This window comes from Poecile atricapillus, chromosome 15, assembly GCF_030490865.1.
Source record: "Poecile atricapillus isolate bPoeAtr1 chromosome 15, bPoeAtr1.hap1, whole genome shotgun sequence".
NCBI lineage: Eukaryota > Metazoa > Chordata > Aves > Passeriformes > Paridae > Poecile > Poecile atricapillus.
Window position 1 is genome coordinate 12,653,983 of NC_081263.1, and position 21,860 is coordinate 12,675,842.

At 45.8% G+C, this 21,860-nt stretch overlaps 1 protein-coding gene across 1 annotated transcript; it reads left to right on the plus strand.

The window, feature by feature from the left end:
- The first annotated feature begins 155 nt into the window (after window positions 1-155).
- CHMP4B (charged multivesicular body protein 4B) lies at window positions 156-19,261 on the plus strand. Its single transcript, XM_058851012.1, has 5 exons — window positions 156-471; window positions 14,108-14,285; window positions 15,017-15,131; window positions 15,626-15,752; window positions 18,438-19,261. The coding sequence occupies exons 1-5, from the start codon at window positions 276-278 to the stop codon at window positions 18,503-18,505; spliced, it is 684 nt and encodes a 227-aa protein (XP_058706995.1). The 5' UTR covers window positions 156-275; the 3' UTR covers window positions 18,506-19,261.
- Window positions 19,262-21,860: the final 2,599 nt, after the last annotated feature.

Consider the following 21,860-nt stretch of genomic DNA (forward strand, 5'->3'; position numbering starts at 1 on the left):
TCCGCTCGGGAGACACCGCCTTCCCGGCGTTCCCCGCGTCTCGCTGCGGCCGCGCCTCCATTTCCCAGCAGTCCTCGCGCGCAGAGCCTGCCGGCGCGCGCGGCGCTGCGGCGCAAGGCACGCCGGGACTTGTAGGGGACGCGGGGGCGGCGGGGCGAGGCGGGCGGGCGGAGTCGGGCGGCGGCGGCCTCGGGCCTCGGGTCGGTGTGTGCGGGGAGCGGAGTGAGGGGAGCGGGCACTGCAGCTGCACGGCCTCGGCCCGGCCCCGCGCAGCCATGTCGGGGCTCCTGGGGAAGCTGTTCGGGACGGGCGCCGGCGGGAAGGGCGGCGGGAAGGGCCCGTCCCCGCAGGAGGCGATCCAGCGGCTCCGCGACACGGAGGAGATGCTCAGTAAGAAGCAGGAGTTCCTGGAAAAGAAGATCGAGCAGGAGCTGGCGGCCGCTCGCAAGCACGGCACCAAAAACAAGCGCGGTAAGCGGGAGGAGCCGGGCCGCGCCGCCCCGAACCCGGGCAACAGGTCGGGAGGGCCCTTGGACAGCGCAGCCGCGTCTGTGCTGCTGTATTTTATACCTGGAGCCTTTATTTTTATACCTCAGTGCTTTTCTTTCGTACCTAGTTGCCATTATTCTGTCCCTCAGCGCCCTCCCCGCGGCCGTGCCGCCCTTCCCGGCGGCATTGACGCCCCGGCCGTGTTTCCTCACTCTGAGGGGAAGGACAGCTCCCCTTCCTTCCCCCGCGGGCTGCCCCGTCTGCCTGGCGCGTCCCTCCCTCGCGATTCCCATGTCGCGATAGTGCTCGGCTCCTCCGTGGCGCTCCCTCCTCCTCCCCTGCCCTCACTTCGGGGAGAGCTCAGGGAAATATCCCAGCTCTGAAGAGCAGGGCAGCACCGTGCAGGCAGGCCTTGGTTTGCCCTGCTGGTTTTTCTTCTGACCAACAAAAGTCTTCACCAAAACCTTCTTGATGTCAGACTTTGGTTAAATCTATGTTCGTTTTTGTCAGCTCTTACCAAAAGTTCTGAGCGTGCTGGGGAGAGCAGGAGTTACAGCTTTAATGTGTGTGTTGTCCGTGGGATGAAGAACTTCCAGGGAGAAAACTGGCCAGCATTAAAAGGGTTTCTGGAATAAACCCTCTTAATAAAGAAGCTAATATTCTCTCTCCTGGGAATAACATGGGTTATGCTCGTTCTTTTTTTTATGTTCTCATGGAAATACTCATTCTTTTGGAAACGGTGTTTGTTCTGGAGTTTACTCCCACTCCTCAGCCCCTGCCAAGAGGCTCTTCCACACACACTCCTTAAGCTTATAAATGGAATTGGTGTTTCCCAGGTGGAACTTTGCTTCCCTGGCAGGCCTGGCTGTGTTTTCCAGGCAGTGCTTGATGTGTCTGTGTGTCTGGAGATAAGGCAGTTGTCACGTTACGTATTCCAGTGCTCTGAAAACAAACTTCTTGTTTGTTTTAGCTTGGTCATTAAAAGTTTTCAGGAAAGCACATCCCGATTTCTGTGTGCAGGAGCAGGAGTAGATCTGCCTGTGGCACAGGGAGCTGCAAACACATATCTGGCAAGGGTTAATTGGCAGTAATTACCCTTAGGAGTTTCATGTGGCTCCTTCAGTCAGCACTTTTAGTCTCCTTCCAGATTCCAGAACTTCCCTGTGTGTGGGTGACGTGGATGGAGCCGGCGCACGAGGGCTCAGGGATGCATCAGAGGACTTCAGCAAAGCCTGACTTCAGGCTTAACTAAGTCTGTTCTAAATCAAATGCATTGCAACAGTTCTAATAAGCGAGACTGTGCTGTGCTTTTTGGCCTAGTTTGGTAATGAGCTCAAAAGGAGAACTAAAATGTGTCTGTCTGCAGTTTCTTCATCTTCTCGGTCACACTGGGCCTCTTGAACTTCTAAACTTTCTGTTCAGGTCTTTGTCTCGCTCTGCTGTAAAGCCATCTCTCTGTCTGCTTCAGAACCTCGAGCAGGGGAGGGATTAAATTTCCTTGGAGGTGGAGGAAGGAGGAAAACCTGCCCATTTACCGGCAGGGTTCTGGGTCAGAGTAATTGAGGGCTTGCAGCAGCACAGGAGCCTGAGGAGTAATTAAAGAGCTCTGAATAGGAGAAGGGTAGGGATGGGTTTCTGCTGGAAAACGAAACCACTTTTTTTCCATTTCTGGAACTGAGAGGATAACTGTTCTTACTGGGCTGTGAGTTAAGGCAGCTGATTGTCTATGGCTGGCTGGGAAGTGAATGCCCCTCAGGACACACTCAGTTTTTCTGAGTTCAAGTTGTCAGTCATCAGCTGAGCTCCTACAAATTGCTTTTTTTTTTATTATTTTTTTATTTTTTTTATCTCCAGATACTGGATTTTCCCCTGTCTGACTTCAGGCTGGTTTATAATCCATACTCTATGCGATTTTAATGCAAAGTCACTTAAATCCATATTTTAACTGAAAATAAAAATATATTTGTTTTATATGTGAAAGTGTTATTTGAATGGAAATACTTTGATATAATTAAAACGCCTTTAAGTAAAACTGAACTAACGAAAGTTATCTAGAGATTATTTTAAGTGTTGGGTCAACTTTTAAACAATTAAATTGGAAGAATCCTTGGGCTTAGTTCTCCAAGATTTAATCACTTCACTCTGGAATCCCTGCTGTTCCTGGAGGATCTCCTGTGGATGGTGCACATTTGTGATCTCAGCCGGACAGTTCTGCTGATGGTCCTGGAAGCTGCTGTGGGACAGCCAAAAGAAGGTGATACAGTGGGGCAGGGAGCTTACCTGGAAGCTTAAAGCCACCTTGGGAAAATCTGGAATGGTGTTTTTATTGTCCCAGAGGAAAGCCGGGTGTTTGGCACACTTGAGGAAACAAAAGGAAACATTCTCTGCTCCCCAGCACACTGGGTGATTGTTCAGGTGCCAAGTGAGCCTTTCCAAAGGCTCATTCACTCATTCCTGAAGCACCTCTGGAGTCTAAGGAAGGCTTAATCTAAGAAATTTAGAGGCTTCTGGTTCCTGTGCCTGCCCCAAGCACATGCAGGGTTTTGTTAATTTATGAACTTACTTTACATGTGTATTTTCCGTAGTCCGCATTTAAGATATCCAGGCTGTGTAACCAGACAACTCAGGAAATTCTGAGGTTATAATAAGGAACTTTGTAGTATAAATTTCCTCAGTCTGTGTTGTTTCTTGGCATGGGAGGCTTTCAAGTTATATGAAAAGTTCTGAGTGTGCTGGGGAGAGCAGCAGTGATGGCTTTAACGTGCTTGCTGTGTTTTGTCCATGGGATGAAAAGCTATCAAGATTAATCATCATTAGAAGGGTTTTTTTAAAACAGGCAAGTTACTCTTCCCTCTTCTGGGAGGAACTTGGGTTATGCTTGTGCTTTGTTTTGTGTTCTCATGGAAATGTTCCACCTTTTGAAAACAGTGTTCTGGGGTTTGTCCCCACCCCTCTAAGAAGCCTTCCCACACTTCAGCTCTACCGTACGAGTCATGGATTTACTCCTCTCAATGAACTTCTAGAAGAGGTAGCAATACTGAGTAATTTGAGCACCAATCAGCCAGTATCTCGCTGCATTTTACATCTGCCCTGAAAATCAACTTTGCTCTAACAAAAGCAGAGTGCAGCTGTGAGCCTGATGCTCTGGGAGCCCCGTGCTGCTGCTGCCTCCTTTTATTCCGCTCCAGTTTGTCCGCGGTGTTGTTTCATCTGGGATGTTTCCTCAGTGCTCAAACCTCGTGATACAAACTAAGCTGTTCCATCTATTCCAAGGGTTCTGGAGCTCTGGGGTTCAGTTCTCAGTTTCAGGGGAGTTTAAGCTGATCCTAATCATTGCTGCTCTGGTGTTTTTGTTCCTGTGGCTGTGCCTGGTCACGCAAGCCAAGCTGCCAGAGGAATAGCACAGGCACACAGAGGAACAAGGGGTTAATTCCTTGAGCTCTGACTACCTTGGGTATAACAGTTCCACAGTCTGTTTCTCCTGGAACCCAAAAGCTCAAGTTATGTCTTGGTGTGAAGATTACAGCAGGGAGAGAAACTTGGTGCTGCCTTAGAGTGCCAGTGACAAAAGCAGTTTGAGTTCAGATCCTGAGTGAGTGGATGCAGTTTTGTGCCTGCCTGCCACTGGTGTTACCTTTGTGTTAGTTAGCACTAGGTCCACAAACAGTGGAATGGGTGAAAAGACAATATTGTGCCAAAATACATTCAGGCTTTAGCAGGAGAGTGACATTTCATGGATTTTCCTCCGCTCTGGTTTCTGTTAGTGAGCAGTTTTTCTTTCCTGATGTCAAAGTATGTCTTTTCACTGTACATAAATACAGTGTTGGGTTTTTTTCCCAGCACTGAGTACACAAAATAGATGCAAACCTACTGCTAGATTCCTGCTGTATAATTCAGGCTTTTCCTGGAAAGAGAACACTCCTATTCTCCACCCAGCACCAAAACCAAACAAGCCAGGAGGTTGGGCATAGGCTGAAGTCCTTTAAGCCCACCTTGGGCTCTCAGTTCTGCCTCAGGTGATGGTGTGTGATGGAAATTAACTGCTTACATCCCTTTTATCTTTTTTAAGGTGTCCCATCAGTCTGTTGGTCTGATTTCCCTGCAGCTGGAGGGTTCTGGTGTTAGAGCTGCCCCTGTCAGGGAACCTGTCTGGAATGTGCAGCTGGGACTGACTGAGGCTGCTCAGGAGAGGCCCTGCCTGTTCCTCTGTGCTGCTGTTGGTGTTTGTGTGGGCAGGGCATGACTTGGATTAGGTTGCTGAGCCAGACAAAACCCAAGTCTTACAAAAAAAAAAAAAGAAAGGTTGTTTTCCACACTTAACCACACAAGTGCTGGAGCTGGCTGGGAGAGGGAGGCAGGAATTTGATGGGAAGGAGGAGGGAGGGCAGTTCTGCTCACAGGCTCTACCTGTGATAACATCTGAGGGTGACGTGGGATCTCCCAGCGGGGGACACAGGGATCATTAATCATTAATTAAGGCACGGCAGCAATGCCTGCAGATGGCTGGGATGGTTTCGTTTGGAGCACTGGGTGGTTCAGACTGGCAGTGAGGGAGGGGAAAGCTGCAGCCTCAGCTCTGGGCACGGGCAGAGATTCAGAGGGCCTCAGCCATGGATTGTGAGCGTGCTTTAGAGATCCTGCTTGCCAAGAGAAGTGATTCTCCTCCCAGAATCACATGTGACCCTGGTTTTGTTTCTGTGAATCATCAGGTGCTGCTGCAGGGAAGCACAAATTCTGCAGCACTTCCAGCCCATCTTTAGCCACTCAGCCTGCCCCCTCTGTGTTTTAAGTCACATTCTAATGTAAAATTGATGTTTGAGTTGCAGGTGCTTCTCCATAACCCAAGGCTTCAGTGCAGGAATATTGATGGCAGTGCAGGCCTGAGTCCTTCATCTTCCCCCGAGGTTGATTAGATGGACATTCACCACCTGGCTTGGGAAAAGAGATAATTGCTCTTTTTAATTAGATCCTAAAAAACAAGAGGAACATTCTCCTTTGGACTCTACCCCACCTATGTTTAGCAGAGGTTTTTGGAGATAAGACTTTCTGGTATAAAACAGTTTGGGAGCAATGGTGGGATTCACAAACAGCTTTTTAAAAACTGCTTTAAAAAGTGGCCCAAAAAAACCCCCAAACCCTGTGAATCTGGCAGATATGATTTGGTAACTGTATTTGATGCAATACATCCTTCCTCTGGTCCTGTTCTCTGTCAGGAGGGAAACCTGGCATGTTTGCAGCTACCAACAGTGTTTGTTACTTTTTCTCTCAAAATGTATTAGATACTGGATTCTAGTATCTCATTAAACTCCAGGCCTAATTACTAATTGCTCAAATGTAATGGAACTGAAAAGAGAAGTGTCAGAGTGACAGGAACATCAGTGGTGTTCAAACATTTGGAGGTGATTTTGGTTGGTTATGAAATAAAACAAATTAATAGAAAGCAAACTTCATTGTGGGCTCCCTGGGAACTGTGCACAGTCGCTGCATCTCCAGTGAAGGTGGTACCTCCTGAAAATGCCTTGGCAGCCTCTCCATGGTGGGCTCTGCACGAGCCCTGTCCTGGGAGGACAGTGAGAGGCAGAAAGGATTTTTTGTGAGTGCTTCCCTGGCAGCCCCATGAGCAGGAACAGAGTTTATTGCTTATTGTGGCTCTGGAGCTGATCCCAGCCTCAGAGCATGGGATTGCTATTAAAAACTGCAATTCAGCCTCAAAATGTACTGCAGCGTTGCCACTGGAGTGTTTGGAGGTTGAGTCAAGAAGTTTGACTTCTTTGCTTTATTTGACTTACTTGCTTTATAACTTTTGGCTTTCTAAAGGTTTGTGTTCTGAACTTTTCCCCTGTAGTCATCAGCATTAGAATTTTGGCATTCACAAAAAAAGTGCTTTTTCACATCCTAAAATATCTCATCTGGGGAAGTTAGGCTGTTAAGAGAAATGCTAAATATTATGACAGCATCAACGAAATTTTTAGACTTGGCAACACTCTAATAATAATAGTCCAAGACTGAAAAATGCCTGATGGATTCCCAGGCAGCCACTCTTTTAATTCCCCAGCAAGAAAAGGTCTTGAAGTGTGCCACTTCAGGGTAGGATCTTCTGAGTTTTGTAAATTAATTACAAAAACACAGTTCAGCTTAGGGAACTGGGTTGTTTGGTTTTATTCCTGTGAAAAAACAGCATTTTGAGATACTTAAGAGCTACTTCTGTTTCTGCAAAGCTGAACCCGATTGCCTTTCTGGCAGGGATTCAAAGGAATATTCTGAGTTTTCACTGGAATTCTCTTTAACAAGGTATCTTCAGCAACCACAAACTAAAGGAGAAAACCCATAAAGAGTATTTGGAGGCTGTGAGAATCTCAGGGACACCTTAGGGAACATACATTTCTCACCCTAAAAGTTTAAACTTTGGTTGAATACTGAATAATTATCTCATTTCACATCAAAATTTTATGTGTGTATCAGAGAAGCTGCAAATTTTTAACTAGCAAATTTAGTGGTAGTTGGAAAGAGTAAGAGAGGATAATTTACTCAGGCAGCCTTAGAAAATCCGTAATTTAATTTGGGAAGAAGGAATGTGTTTTGGGTAGATCAGCTTTGCAGATGCTTTGCAATCCCCTGCCATCATCCAGAGACATGCAGGACCCTGAGCAGTGAGACACTGAAAATTGGGAAATGCAGTGCAAGCTTTGCTTCCAGAGCATGGATCACATTTCAAGGAATGGTTTGAAGCTTCAGGCCTGGATGTTTTTGGCTGAAGAAGCATTTCTTAGACTCGTTCCAGCTCCTGGGTGGAACAAAGCTGTCTCTGTAACTGGGATTTCTTGTTCCTGGTTTTCTCATTTGAACTTCAAGGCTAAATGTAGATGATTTTTTTTTTTTTTTTTTTTTTTTTTTTGGTCAGAATTGTCCCAGAGTTGCCTGGAGATGATTTTACAGAGGATTATTGACCAGAGGAGTGTTGCCTTGACATTCAAAGGCCAGAGGAATCACCTTCCAAGGCTGGAGGTGTGGATGTGGGACAACATCAGCAGTCCCTGGTGCAGGGTCGAGCTGATGCTCTGACAGAGATGTGGTGCTGTGAAGATGGTGCTTCCTCCTGTGTTTGGGTGTTCCTGTATCACAGCCCTGAATGCTTCTCTACAGATACTTTTTTCTTTATCTCTTTGGGTTTTTTCTTTTGTGCATTTATATATCTTTAGAGCAGGAGTGTTTATTGTTTTGTTTCATCTCATGCACGATAGACTAAATGTTCCAGCACTGCTTTGCTCAAGAGGAAGTTGTAATCTCGTATTTTAAAAGATTAGGCAGAAACCTTCTTGTGTTCTCTGCCTGGGTTTGGGTACTTTATTGAGGTAGTTTTAATCACTCACAATCTCTGAGCTGGGAATAGTTGCCTTCCTTTGAGGGCAGGGTTTGGAAACTTTATTAGAGATTTCATCAACAGGCAGAGAAAGACAAAGGAAGGACCAAGTCTTAACTGCTCACAATTCCCTGCTAAAAGTGCCCATTTCCCAAAAGCAAGGCACAGGAGGCTGCTGCAGATAGGGAGAAATGTGGACCATGACTTTTAGACCTGAATATATCCCTGAGACAGCAGAGCTCTCAGGAGGTGATCCCCATGGGAAAGGAACTCCTGTGCTGTGCACAGGATCAGTGCTGGAATTGATGAGGATTTATTTATAACCATCATTTGGTACCTCTGGGTCCCAACCACAGTGCTTAGTATCACACCTGGCTTTTTGGACCTGTGACATTTTGTGTTCTGAGACTCACCTGGGATGAGCCTTCCTTGGTATGGCCTGGATGCCCTTGGATTGAACCAAATCCCGGTTTAACAGTTCCTGGAGCCATCACACCTGTGCAGAAAGGTTCTTACTCAAGGCAAAACTCAAAGTTTGCTCAGTCTGTAGTGACCAGTCTTTTTATCTGCTGGTAGCATTGGGGGATAATTTGTCAATGGCTTTAAATTCCCTTCTTAGGGTTTTTTTTGAAGATGTTGTAGGCAGTTTGCTGGACCTCAGTAGTGAGAGATGAGCAGTTGCTGCCCAGGACAAAGCTCCTCACTGCAGGCAAGGCAGGCAATTACTGCTTCCACCTCCCAGTGCCCCTTGTTTATCCCATTCCAAGGACAGGCAGGATGTTGTTCCTGATTAAATTTGATGCCGAGGCGAGTGCCAGGAAGATGGAATGGTATTTTCAGAAGCAGCAAAAATAATGCTGCTTCTTTCTGCGCAGCAAATTCTAGATGGATGCACAGGGTAACGTGGAATGCTCTAACACTATTAAATTGATTATCTCAATCCCATTTAGTGCCTGGGCTTGCAGCTCGAGGGGCCAAGGCACCCCAATTTGAGCAGCTCCTCTGCAGCTCTTGCACTCTCTATTATTTTGGCGTGGCTGACATTTGGTGCACATTATTTTCTGAGGCTGCTGTGGAATTTTCTCATGCCATATGAATATTGCTGCTGTCCCTGTGCCCTGGCATCTGTGCTGCTGCCATTTCTGCCAGAGAGAATGCAAGAATTAGCTGTGAGATGAAATTATTTTTCCCCTCAATTGGAGTAATCAGAGCTGTTAACTGCAGTGTCTTCCCCTGGGGGAGAAGCCTCTTTATTTTAGGTGGCAGTGTGAGTTTTGGGAGGGTTTTGAAGAGGCAGGAGACACCTGCACTGTGTGGGGCCAAATCCTGTGGCATCATCAACACTTCAACCTCAGTCAGGGGTGTTTTTGAATTCAGTGAAACTCTTGAGTTCTATTCCCAGTGCTATTTGCTCCTCTCAAGCTGAAATGTGTTTTTGCCAGCAAAACTTGAAGTTCCAATTAAGTAGAGAAAGCCTTGTTCACCCAGGTTTTTATCTGCTGATCTTCTCTTTTCTACTAATGATATTTAAAAGCATTAATTCCACAGCATTGCTGTGTACATAAATATCCCAGGAACACTGCCTGTCCTGCCAGTGTGTAAGGAATATTTATTTGCAGGAGGGCTGTTGATTTTTAACAAAACCACTGACAGTCACAGTCAATTCTTCCTCTCTCAATGCAATACCATGTAGTAAAATTACATTTTTATTATACTGCAAGCTGCTTATCACAGTGAATCTTCCTCTCATTTGACTAACAAACTGCTGTAAATATTGCAAAGAAAATCGTTAGACTTACAACAGTTCATTTAATAATAATAATTTGCCTATACACAGGTTAAAATAATTCAAAATACATCCAATTCTTACAGATAGCATTTGTGGAGGACAAAGTGAAATGATCTGGGTGAGCAGTCATGTTTTTCTGACTGATCTGCTGGCAGAGGAGGAGAGTGTGGCTGAATGACTCTGCTCTTTTCATTTCTGGGTGTTCATTAATCAGGAGCAGTGACTGAAAACCGTGACACGAATTCCTGCTCCTCACTTGTGCTGGAGGGCTGGGTCCTGTCATGGTGACATCCCAGTGGGATTCTCGGGAATCACCATGGACAAACAGGAGGTGTAGAACTTCTGCTGGAATTTCTAGCAGTGGGGGTTACCCCAGAAATCAAAATAAACAGACATTTAAATCAGTATTTACCACAGAAATTCAACTATATAGACAATTAAAACTGTATTTTTTAGTTCAATCAAAGACTGGAAATAAAAAATCCAACCAACAGACAATGACAAACCATCCCCCAGAAAATCCCAAACCAAAAAGCAGAGGAAGGAATAATTTTTTTTGTGTGTTAAAAAGTTTGAAAAAATGTTCTTTGAATGTAGTTTTAGGCATGTTTTGCATTCAAGAAATGGAAGCAGCCAACCCAGATCTCACGGGACTGAGCTGCAGTTTTATTCCTCTCTGGAATCTGGTGTTTTCTTTTCTCTGTAAAAAGGAACTACAGAGATCACAGTCTGATGCTCATTAACACAGAGAAATTTTACATTCCTTTGCCAGTGGAAAAGAGGTAATAAACTACTGATATCCATTTTGACTGGTCAGAGCTCTGGGGGGCAATCCTTATGAATAAACCTGGCTCCAACATCGTGTCATAGCTGGTAATAAAGACAATTAATATATCATATGTCATATGGAGAAGGGCATTTTGAGCCTATTCACTGTCTCCTGATAGATAGCAGGAGTCACCAGGTAGTGTTAAATGTATTACATTTAATTTAATTATAATAATAATTATATGTGAATATATCTGTTTTCCCCCCAGTCATATGTATTATCTGAAAGCTTTATTACAATGCAGATAAAGTGCAGCTAAGGTTTGTTATCTGCTGTTTGGTTTTTTTTTAGAGGATCTTTTAAGTGCTTGCAATTCATGTTGCACATTGGACTTGCAAGTTAAAACACCCTCTGTGCCTGGTAAGGAAGTATGGGTTGTAAAGGTTGTCTAAAACTCTCTTTATTGGCAGGTTCTTGCTCTTGTCTTGTGAAAACTTCCCATGGAATGATCAAATATTTTTGCTGTTGTTGGGGGTTGTATTAAATGTTAAATCCCCCTTACAGCAGGTGCTGCTGAGCTGGTTTTTATGTCACAGGGATATTCCAGGGTGAGCTCAGGCACTGAACCTCTGGATATCAGGCCCTGTGCAGGAGCTGCTGGGAGAGGCTGGCCTGGCCATCTGCAAATCTTGCCTGGCTTTTGGCTCCAAGATAAGGAGTTTGTCCCACTGCTGGAAGGCTGAGGTCAGCTGTTTCTAGAAAATTGTGCTGGGTGATCTCTACAAAACCTTCTAGGGCTTGAGTGAACTCTGGCTGGCCAGGGGATAAATGCTTTTCACTTAGTGTATGGTCACAGGTCCTGCTGAAGCAGTTCTACAGCAATTAAAGCTGGCTAGAGATTGCATTTCTGCTTCTGTAATTGCTGTCTTGGAAGCAGTAAAGGCATAATTGGGGGTGTGGGTGCTGAGGAGAGCCTCTGCCTTGGCTGTTTGATGTGATAGATGCCTCTGAGAAGGGCACAGAGAGGCCCTGTCCCACTCTGATTTCAAACACACCCAATTCTTGCATGTGCATAATGTTACAGGACATTTGTACCCCACTGTCTCTGGTTCTTATTTATTTCTGATTTTGGATTTTTTTTTTGAGAAAAAGAGCCAATGTAATTCCCTTCAGATTAAGTTTTTATAGCTTTGATTTTAATAAATACATAACGTGTTACTCTGGCAGTTCATATTTCAGTAGGTTCCTGATCTTTGGCCTTAGGAAGGAGAGGAGAAAGTAAGTTTATTTTCCTTGGGCTAAAGGGGAGGGAAACAGAAAACACCACAAATCCATGTTAAGTTTAAGGGCAGTGCAGTTCTGGTGCTCAAGTGGTGTGGGTGGGAATGGCAGGGCCAGGGTTACCCAACAATTCTGATAAGAACTTGTGATCGTTCATGATGATTCTTGCAATGTTTGGTGTCTGAGCAGCTTGTTTTAAACACGAGCATGAAATGCAGACAAACTGTAATTGTTCTCAGAGAAAGCTGGAGTGGGGAGCTGTACATAAATTGTAGCACTTTCCTTGGCTTTGTATAATGTTCTATAATGCTATAAAATCTCTGGTTTTGCCAGTAATTCTCCGTGAGGTGCAAAATTCTCAATGAAGAATATCCCCTTGTTGTCAGGCATTTCCCCAGCATCTGTCACTATATAAATACAGCTATTAACAGTTTTTATCTTTCTGAGTAAGAAAACTTCTTATATCCATAATTAAACCATTAGTGCAGAATGAACCAGCCTAAATATCCCAGCAATGTGTTGCTCATCACTTTATGATCTGGCATAAAGCTGGAATGTTTGGGATATTTGTGTTGTGCCTCATTCTGCAGAGCAAACATTGTCCTTTGAAAACCCCCTGCTCTCACTCCTGTCAGACACGTGGATGTTGGACTGGTCCCAAAGCAGGGGAGATTTGCTGGCCACTAGAGGGAAAGTCAGTGCAGAGGTTTGTTTTGTGTCCTGGGCTCCTCTTGGAACTGGAGGTTTTTACTGGCTTCTCCTAAATAATCCTGAGCTACTTCATGTGCTTGGCATCCTTAGCTGGGCCTTCCCATAAAAAAAGTGCTTTTTTTTTGTTCTTTAACACACTAGTTAATTTGAAATTAACCAAATACAGCATATTTATAACCAGTTGCAGAGCTGGAACTCTGTTTAGGACTTTATCTTGCAGGACTGTCAGCATCTCAGGATGGCACCTGCCAAAACACCTGGGGTGCCTGTGGGCTCCATCAGTTTTTAGGAGAGCAGCCTCTGTGTGTGTGCTGCAGAAAAATATTCATCACATCCCTGAGTTAGCACCCTCTGGAAGGGGAGATAAGGGAAGCTGTCTCTTGTCAGGATTTCCTACTCCTTGTTTCCTGCTCTCCTCAAAAAATTCTGCTTGGAAATAACATCTCTCAGAGATTTAAAGATTTAAAGCTTTTATTTACTACTGTTCTTGGTGTGTGTGACTGAGCTTTTGGGAGGGCCAAGCCTGATTTTTAGCAGAGCTAATCCTGTGTCACATGAAATGGTTTCTGCTGGGAGACTCTCAGAGATCAGAGCACTGAAGAAATGAAGTGTGTGTGTGTGAGGAGCTGAGGGCGAGGCTGCTGGAGCAGCAGCTTGGGCCCAAGGTCAGGTTTAAAGTACACAGGGTATTGTATGACCAGGGCTGTCATGGAGAGGACAGGTCAATCCAGAGCAGGGGGGAGTGGCAGTGCCACGAAGGGAAGCTGTATTTGTGTCTTACTCCATGTGACACGAGGTGTTTGTTGCTCCAAGCCCCATCCAGCCTGGCCTTGGACACTTCCAGGGATGTGGCATCGATCACACCTGGTAGAGCTCTGTGTGAAGGTAGCTTGTGTTCCCTGTCAGTGTTTCAGGAATGGCCTTGCCCATGATTTCTGTCCAGGTGCCTTGGGAAGAGCTGGCTGTGGGCTGTTGTCCCCTGCTGGCTGCTCTGCTGTGTGGGTGGGGTGGGTAGAGCAGGTTGGACCAGTCCTCCCACACTGATCCTCGGGGGTGGGAGCTGTCCTGGGTGGGCTCCTCCTGCACAGCCCACATTGTACCAGTGCTCACAAGCAGCAAATTGCTCAAACCACCTTCAGTGAGGGCTTCTCTCAGCTCAGGCTGCTGTGTGGATACCTTCTTGGAGGAGTAAGACAAAACATCCATAAATACCAGCATTTCTAGAATGTGTATTTCACATTTAAGCGCAAAGCTGAGGGAATATTTCTCCTTGGATTTGAACAAGCTGCTTCTCCCAGGGGTTCAGCAGAGCTGGGGACCTGCAGCAGCACAAAGACCTCATCTGGAAGGAGCTGCACCAGCAGTGCTGCCTTCCTGTGATGGGGTGTGGGTGAACAAGGGTGGTTTTGGAAATGAGCTTGGATATTGAAGTTTTCTGTTTGTTGTAGCATGGTCTCTGTCTGGGCTGGCATCCTGCTGTGACAGGTGATGGCCACAGGGCAGCAGCCACCTCAAAACAACTTTGTTGAAGGAGACAAATCAAGGGTTGGGCATCATAGTTTACCTGGGAAGAATAGACAACAAATACTAGAAGATGCTAAATATTTCTCTGGGCTGAGTGGCACTTGGTGCAAAGTGTGACTGCAAAGTGTGAATTTGTGTTTTGGGCAGAAATCTCATCAATCCTACCCTGTCCTTTGCTGTACAGCTGCCCTGCAGGCCCTGAAGCGCAAGAAGAGGTATGAGAAGCAGCTGGCACAGATAGATGGCACGTTATCAACAATTGAATTCCAGAGGGAAGCCCTGGAGAATGCCAACACCAACACTGAAGTGCTTAAGAACATGGGTTTTGCTGCTAAGGCTATGAAAGCTGCTCATGACAACATGTAAGTTACTCCCTCCTGCATCTTTCCATGAGATCTGTAGTTTGGCATTTGGTAGAGCTGCTGAATGCCAGGTGTTTCAAGCCAAAGGAAAAGCTGGAGCAGCAAAACCTCCTTATGAAAGTCTCTCACTTAAACTAAAATTGAACTAAATACACAAATGTTGATGCTTCCTCAGTTTACTACTGTTTTATTTACTACATTTATCCAAAAGCTGGGTAGCACCAGTGTGGTCTAAAGAAAATGGGAACCTGCAGCAGTTACAGATCCATCTCGTAGCAGCAAGAATTTTAAGCCTCAAGGGGGGTTTTGAAACTTGTTGTTCTGCAGTGGAGTTGGTGTATGTAGCAATAATTAAAGGTAAAACTGCATTATGGGAACGTTGTGCTTGCTCCACAAGCAAATATTGTGGATATAATAATGCTGAATCAGGGAAAAGAGCAGATTATTATTAATATCAGTGGTGCAGAACAAAACCTCTCCCTGGTGTCTCTAACTGCTGGGAACTAAGCTTGCAGGGAGGAGTTAAAAACACATCTATAACTGTGTTTTTATAAAAACACATCTCTAATTGTGTTGGGACCAGGGGGGTAAAGCCCAGACTTGCATGCAAATTGTATTTTGGGAAAGGGCCTTGGAAATGTAACTGTGGTGTGGCATTTCTGCAGAAGCCAGGAAATAGTGTTGATTGGGAAGGTGCCTGCTGATACTGAATTCCTTCCTTTCTTTTCCAGGGACATTGATAAAGTAGATGAATTAATGCAGGACATTGCAGAACAGCAAGAGCTGGCAGATGAGATCTCTACAGCCATCTCCAAGCCAGTAGGATTTGGGGAGGAATTTGATGAGGTATGGCTTTCAACCTGCTTCTGTTTGTACCAGTGAGTCATGGAATCCTCTGGGCTGGGAGTCCAACCACTGACCCAGCACTGCCAGTCCCATCTCCAACCCTGAGCACCACATCTGCATGGCTTTGAAATCCCTCCAGGAATTGTGCCCCCTGGGAGAGCTTTCTCAGGAGATCTGCACGTTGTGTGTGCCTGGGTGCAGGACTGGGCTGTGAAATCTCTCCTGGAACTGTTGGTGGTTGTGGCCTGGACTTTATGCTCAGAATGGTCTGGATGGCCTGACCTGAGAATATTTGGATTTCTCCTTCCCTCCTCTGCTTTCCTCACCCTCCTAGAGATCAAGTACAGGAATCACATCAGAATTAGACTCCTCATCTCCTCACTTTGCTCTCATCCTGTGCATTAGTGCTATTTTCTTTAACAGTATGATCAGTTATATCTGACTGTTAATAAATATGACTTAAAGTTCCTTCTTTTTTCTCCTTGAAATCCTAGGATGAGCTCATGGCAGAGTTAGAGGAACTAGAACAAGAAGAACTAGACAAAAACTTGCTGGAAATCAGTGGTCCGGAGACAGTACCACTACCAAATGTGCCCTCAATATCAATACCCTCCAAGCCAGGTATGGATCAACCTTTACTGAAATATCCTGGATCATTAAAAGTGTGCTTTTTAATCTGCCAATTCCTTGGGTTTTGGGTATCTGGCTGCAGGCAGCACAGACATTTTGTTTGAAATTGCTTCCTGAATCCCAAATCACACCCAGTGCCACTTCTCTGTGAGGTGCACCTGCCTTTCAGAAGAAGCACAAAAATCACTCCCTGCCACAGGAGCAGCTGTTCTCTGCTCCAGCTCATCCAGGTAATCTGCAGCCTGGATGATGCTCAGGGTGCACTGGAGGTGTGGGAGAAGGGAGCCTTTTTCCAGGTGCTGCTGGGCCAACAAGGAAGAAATCTCAATAAGATACCCTGAGGTTGTAAAAGGGAGGGCAGAGTAAATGAACTCATGAAGTCATTGAAGTTGGGAAAGACCTTCAGGGTCATCCAGTCCCAGGCAGGTTCAGATTCCCCCATGGATCCATGCTTCCTTGCTGCTGCTTTGGGTTTTCATTTGATCCCTGCTTTTCTGCCCTTTGGGAGGATCTCCCTGTGGGCTCCTCTGCAGTACCCAGGCCAGGCAGTCCCAAACTCAGGGTCATCCCAATCCTGGAGCACACATATCCAGGGAATTTTAGCTGGTGTGAGGATTTTACCTGGAGGATGGACAAGAAATATTTGTATTTACACGTGGTTCAAAAGCTGCTCTTAAATCTGAGCTCTTGTATGAACATTCCCCATGGAATTCAGCTGAGCTGGGACACCTCTGGCAGCACTAATGGGATATGAAGCTTTACAAGCCCATTTTGCTGAAAATGCCTATGATGAATAATTTGTAGATTTTGCAGATTTTGTAGATTCCATGTCCTTACTTGGAAAAGGAGAGGAAAAAAAGTCCAAAAAAGCAGTGGATGAAAATAATCTCAACTGGTCAGTGTATCTGTAATTCTCTTGCTGCCTTTCCAGGCTTGGATGGGTGTGGGAAGCAGCAGCACTGCCAGAACAGGTTCTGCTTTGTGCTCCTTGTGTGTTACTCTGCTTTTATTGACACCACTGCTTTTGTGTGTTCCTGGTTGTGTTTTGCCAGGCAGAACTGCTGGGGAGGGAGTTCTATCAGAACGTCTGAAATCTGAGACTTTATCAGATTAAGGAGAAATAGATTACATGAAGCAGTGCATTGCCTTTTTATTGTCTGGCTGGGTCAATGAGGTTTGTTCCCTAAATAGTCTTAAAACAAAATGTCTTGGACCCAGATCTACTCTGCATTTTGTGACTGCACACAAGTAAGAGGTGGTGTAATTGTGGACATATTTAAGGAGCTACACAGCATAAAACTTAGGGAAACTCCCTAAAATAACAGAAATTGTGTACAATTTTGATAGTAAAAGCTTCAGGCATAAAGCTCAGTGTTTCACAGGATTTATGCTAAGCTGCTTTTGGATGGAAATGAGAATTCCATGAATTCCATTAATGTATTTGAATAGCACTTTTTGCTTCAATAAAGCTGCCTCCAAGGCTGGCACTTGGGAAAAATTTGGATTCTGGGGTGGTGTTGGGTGGGGATTTTGTGTGGGTTTATTTTTTGAACCTAAATTGTTTTTCACTTAAAACTGACTTAAAACTTGATTAAAAGTTTGCTTGTGATTATCATGGTCAGACTTCCAAAGGGAATACTGTCCATATGGTTCAGGTTCATGGGTAATTGTCTTTTGGGAATAATAATGTGTCTTTTGAGGTAGAGCTGACTCTGTTGCCTCCTTTTTATCCATTGAAGGAAAGATGACCATGAGCTTTCCTGCTTTTCCAGTTCTCAGGAGCTGTCTGGATTTTGGCTTTGAATGAAGAATTTTGGTGGTGTCAGGAGAAATTCAGGCAGAAGCTGTTTGTGTTTAATGGAGGCTGGAGCAGCTTAATATAGAAAACCAAATTCCAGGCTTGTACAAATGAAGGGTCTGGAGCTTGGAGCTGACTCAGTTTTCCTGATGTAAATGTTTCTTTTGGAATGACATGAACCACTTGGACCAGGAATTGTTTCACACTTTTTTTTTTTTTTTTCTTTTGACATTTTCTAAAATTATTGCAGTTATTTGTGGGTTCCAACCTTTTTTTGCTGAGTTAATGGAAACTGGACATGTCAGGTTATGACAAAGAGCAGCATTTTCTGCCCTGGAACAAGCAGGAGTGAGGAGAGTGTGGTGTCCAGGCTGCTCCCTCCCATCCACATCCACCCAGCTGCCAGGGAGCAGGAGAAGGGACTGGGATGTTCCTGGGGCTCCCCAGCCCTCCCACATTCCATACCTGACCCAAACACCTCATTTCTTGCATTTGCAGTACTCAGTGATGGAATAAAGAATTAATTTTTGATGGGGAGCAGATTAATACTGGAGACATCAGATGAGTTTCTGTAAGAAGGTGTATTCTCCTCTGAAAGAGGCTTGAAAATTATGAAAAAATATCACCCTTTAACTTTCCTGCCCACTGCCTTCTTCCTGTGGGAGCTATGTCTTCACAGAGCTGGACTGTCAGGAAGTTTAGGCCTCTTTCAGCAAAGCACCTTTTAATTAAAAAAAAAAAAAAAGTTCAAAAAAGTTTTGCGTATTTTTTGTCCACAGCTGGCTTTAGGTGCTTCATTTACTGGTTTGTCAGTGGCACAGAGGCCACTGGGTTCTGTCAGGATTCCCACTCACTTGTTCTCTTTTGTGGTTTTGCAGCCAAGAAGAAAGAGGAAGAAGAGGATGATGACATGAAAGAGCTGGAAGCTTGGGCAGGAACCATGTAACCACAGCAGCCCTGGCTGGAAAAAAGACTTTGGTTACCTATTCTGGGTGCAAATGTGTTTTGTTGAGGAGAAAGCATAAGCAAAATGTCTTTATCTTTAATTTTAACCCAGAGCAGTGGGAACTGCATTGCTGTTTTCTGCATAGCATGGAAAAAAGTCTGCCCAGAGGAGAGAAGGGGGAGCAGGGGAATTTCCTGCTGTCGATACGGTTGAATTTCTGTAGAAAAGGTATTTGCAAAATCAAACATTCAGCTTTGGGACTGTGCTCCTGCCACTGCTGGATCTTCATCTTCAATTTGGGCCATATATTGAATTGAAATAAGCTGAAAAACACTCTGTAATTTTAAGTCAGTTTAAGTGTGTCTAGGAGTCTTGTAAGGCATTTAAAAACCAGGAAAAGTCGTAAGCCCCCATCGGCTTCTTTATTGTGTTTTAGGTGCAAGAATGCTTTAGGTTTTTAGTTCTTTGCCAGTTCTATTTATATCCCTTGACTGCTGTGTGGCCAGCCCTGTGTCTGTCACCGCAACGACGTAGTCACTGTGCCCATTTTAATTGGTGAGAATGATCTGCAGTTGATCCACACTCTCTTGGAAGTAGGGAAGGTTTCAAGTTCAGTTGTACATTTTTCTACATAGCACTACAATGTTTATTGCTTTTTTGTGATAATTGATAACCCATTCAGATACATGCACACAATTATTTTAATTAAGAAACTACTATGGATTGCACTGTATTAAATATCTCGATTAATTTTCACCTGTGGCTGCTGTGCTCGATTCTGTGTCCTGTTTAAGTGATCTGGCTGTGCTTTAGGTGTCCTTTGGCCTCTTTCTACACCAGGGACATGCACTCTAAAACCTGCTGAGCTATGGTTGGGCTCTGCTCCCAGGGAACAAGGGGCAGGACATGAGGAGAGACCCTCAAGCTGTGCCAGGGGAGGTTCAGGTTGGACATCAGGAGGAATTTCTTCATGGAAGGAGCTGTCAGGCACTGGAAGGGAGGTTTGGAGTCCCCATCCCTGGAGGTGTCCAAGGAAGGTCTGGATGTGGCACTCAGAGCTCTGGGCTGGGGACAAGGTGGGCTTTGGGCACAGGTTGGGCTCAGTGACCTTGGGGATCTTTTCCAGCCTCAGTGATCCTGGGATTCTGTTCTGTGTGAAAATGCCCACACTAAAGAGACATCAGCTGAATTAAATTCAAAGCAAGAGGTTTAGGGACAGAGCTGGGGCCCTTGGTTTTCCATCATGGAAATGATCTCTGCTGTGCTCTGTGCTAATGGATGTTGTTAAAGCAGCTCTGTTTTATTCTAGGAATTACAGGGGAGCATCTGAGATGCACTGAAGTGTCTGTGCAGGAGCATTCAGGTGGAGCTGGGAGGGGAAATCCCAAGCCCAGCAGCACCACTCACGCTGTGCAGTGTCCTGGTGTGGGAGCTGTGGCAGAGGCAGCCCCTGGGAGCTGGGTTTGCTCTTCTCTCAGCCTGACCCAAGCACAGAGCCTGTGTGCCCTGAGCCATGGCAACCCCAGCCCCTCTTCTTTCTTCATCCTTTTAATCAGTGGTGAAGGGATGGTTCCTTAATCCTTCAGTTTAACACTGTGTCTGAGGACTGATCACCTTTCTGCTTTGGATATCACCGAGTTCCTTATCCATTCCATATCCAGCTGGAATGTTTACAGTGAATATTTTGTTGCCTTGCTCAGAGTGGTTCTGAGGGCAGAACTTCCCTGTCCAGAGCCCCACAGGGCAGTGGAGGAGGGAGCAGCTGTGCCTGCCAGAAGTTGCTGTAGCTGCCACTCAGTCCCTTTTCCTGGGAAAGCCACTCCAGTTCCTGCTGGGAAACTCAGCTCAATTAACTTGACCTCAAAAACTCAAGTAGCAGCTGTGCCAGTGTTTTCTTGTGGAGCTGTTAAAGGAGGCAAGCAGAAATCTGGGATCCAGGTGTTCTCAGTTTATGGAATGCTCTTGTTTTTTTCCTCTGGGGAAGGTGGAAAGCATTGTCACTGTTGTATGTGTGTATCAGAATGATTCATTTGAAGCAGCATGAAAAGCTGTGGCTGCTCCTGGATCCCTGGCAGTGTCCAAGGCCAGGCTGGATGGGGCTTGGAGCACCCTGGGATGTGTGGAAAGTGTCCCTGGCTGTGGCAGGGGTGGCACTTCAAGGTCCCTTCCAACCCAAACCGTTCTGTGAATCTGTGAAAATACAGACTGGGCTGAAGGGTCTCATCCCTGCTTTCCCCTTGGAATACTTTCAGGACAGAGAGAGGGGCTGTTGTGCAGGTGGAGAAGCCAGGACATGGCATTTGTACTGGGATCCAAGGGAAGCACAACCCTGGGAGGGACAGGGAAGTGTTTGGTGTTTGAGCTGCACATTTGGGTCGGGGGAATTGGGAAGGAGATCCCTCCTTGGTGGCTGCTCAAGGCTCAGAGTCCACTGACACTGAGGATCTGTGTTTGTACCCTGGGAACAGGGTGAACACTCACAGAGCACTTGGAAAAGAGGCTGAGGTGAGGTGGACAAACCAAGGATAAATAAACCTGAGCAGACTTCACCCCTGGGGCTGGAGAGCCTTCGTGTTGTGCAGCAGCTGGGGGCTGTTCCCTCCAGGAATAATGGGAATCCAGAGCTCTGCCCAGTACTGCCCTCTGTCAGAATGATCTCCAGCTGGATCTTTACCTTTCCAGGAGCATAAATGGCTCTCCTGTGGGCCTTTCCTGCTCCTCTCTCCAGGAGATGCTCTTCTGGGACTGTCCTAAGACATGGACATTAAAGTTCAGTGCAGTGTTAAAGAGGCAGGGAATGGGGGGCTCCATCAGCCACTGGGGAGGAAAATTGTTCACTTGCTTCACTCTGGTGAGTTGTTAGTGTGTGTGTGGGTTAGGAGTGGCTTCTGAGGAGGTGCTTGGTGCTGAGAGCTCTCTGGAGAGCCTTTGGCCTCACATGGAAGCAGGTGGGTACAGGAACATGCCAGGGAGCTGCTTGGGATGCACCGAAGGGAATGTCCTCACTAAAATCCATCATCTGCAATTTGGTACTTGAAGCATTGGAGGGAAAGCACAGCTTCTCCAGAAAATGCCATCAGCTCCCTGTCTGCTCTGCCTGCAGGGAAGTGTCCCTGGAGCAACTCACAGGATGTGGCATTTCCTTAGCAGTGAGAGGTCGTGGCTGCCAGTGCCATAAATCAGGTGCCTTCCACATTCCCCTTCCTGTGACATTTCACCCTTGGGACCTGGTCCTGCTCTGGGGCCAGCTGACCTGGGTTCAGTGCCAGCCCAGCCCTGCTGCAGCTCTCCCAGCAGCACATCCCAGCCCCCAGGCTCTGCCCCACTCTGTCTCACCCAAGTCTGGTTCCATCTG

Excerpts from the sequence above, each read along its gene's own strand:
- CHMP4B (XM_058851012.1), top strand. The coding sequence starts at position 276 with ATGTCGGGGCTCCTGGGGAAGCTGTTCGGGACGGGCGCCGGCGGGAAG. Across the intron at positions 472-14,107 it reads CGGCACCAAAAACAAGCGCG|CTGCCCTGCAGGCCCTGAAG; the intron begins GTAAGCGGGAGG and ends TTTGCTGTACAG. Across the intron at positions 14,286-15,016 it reads AAAGCTGCTCATGACAACAT|GGACATTGATAAAGTAGATG; the intron begins GTAAGTTACTCC and ends TTTCTTTTCCAG.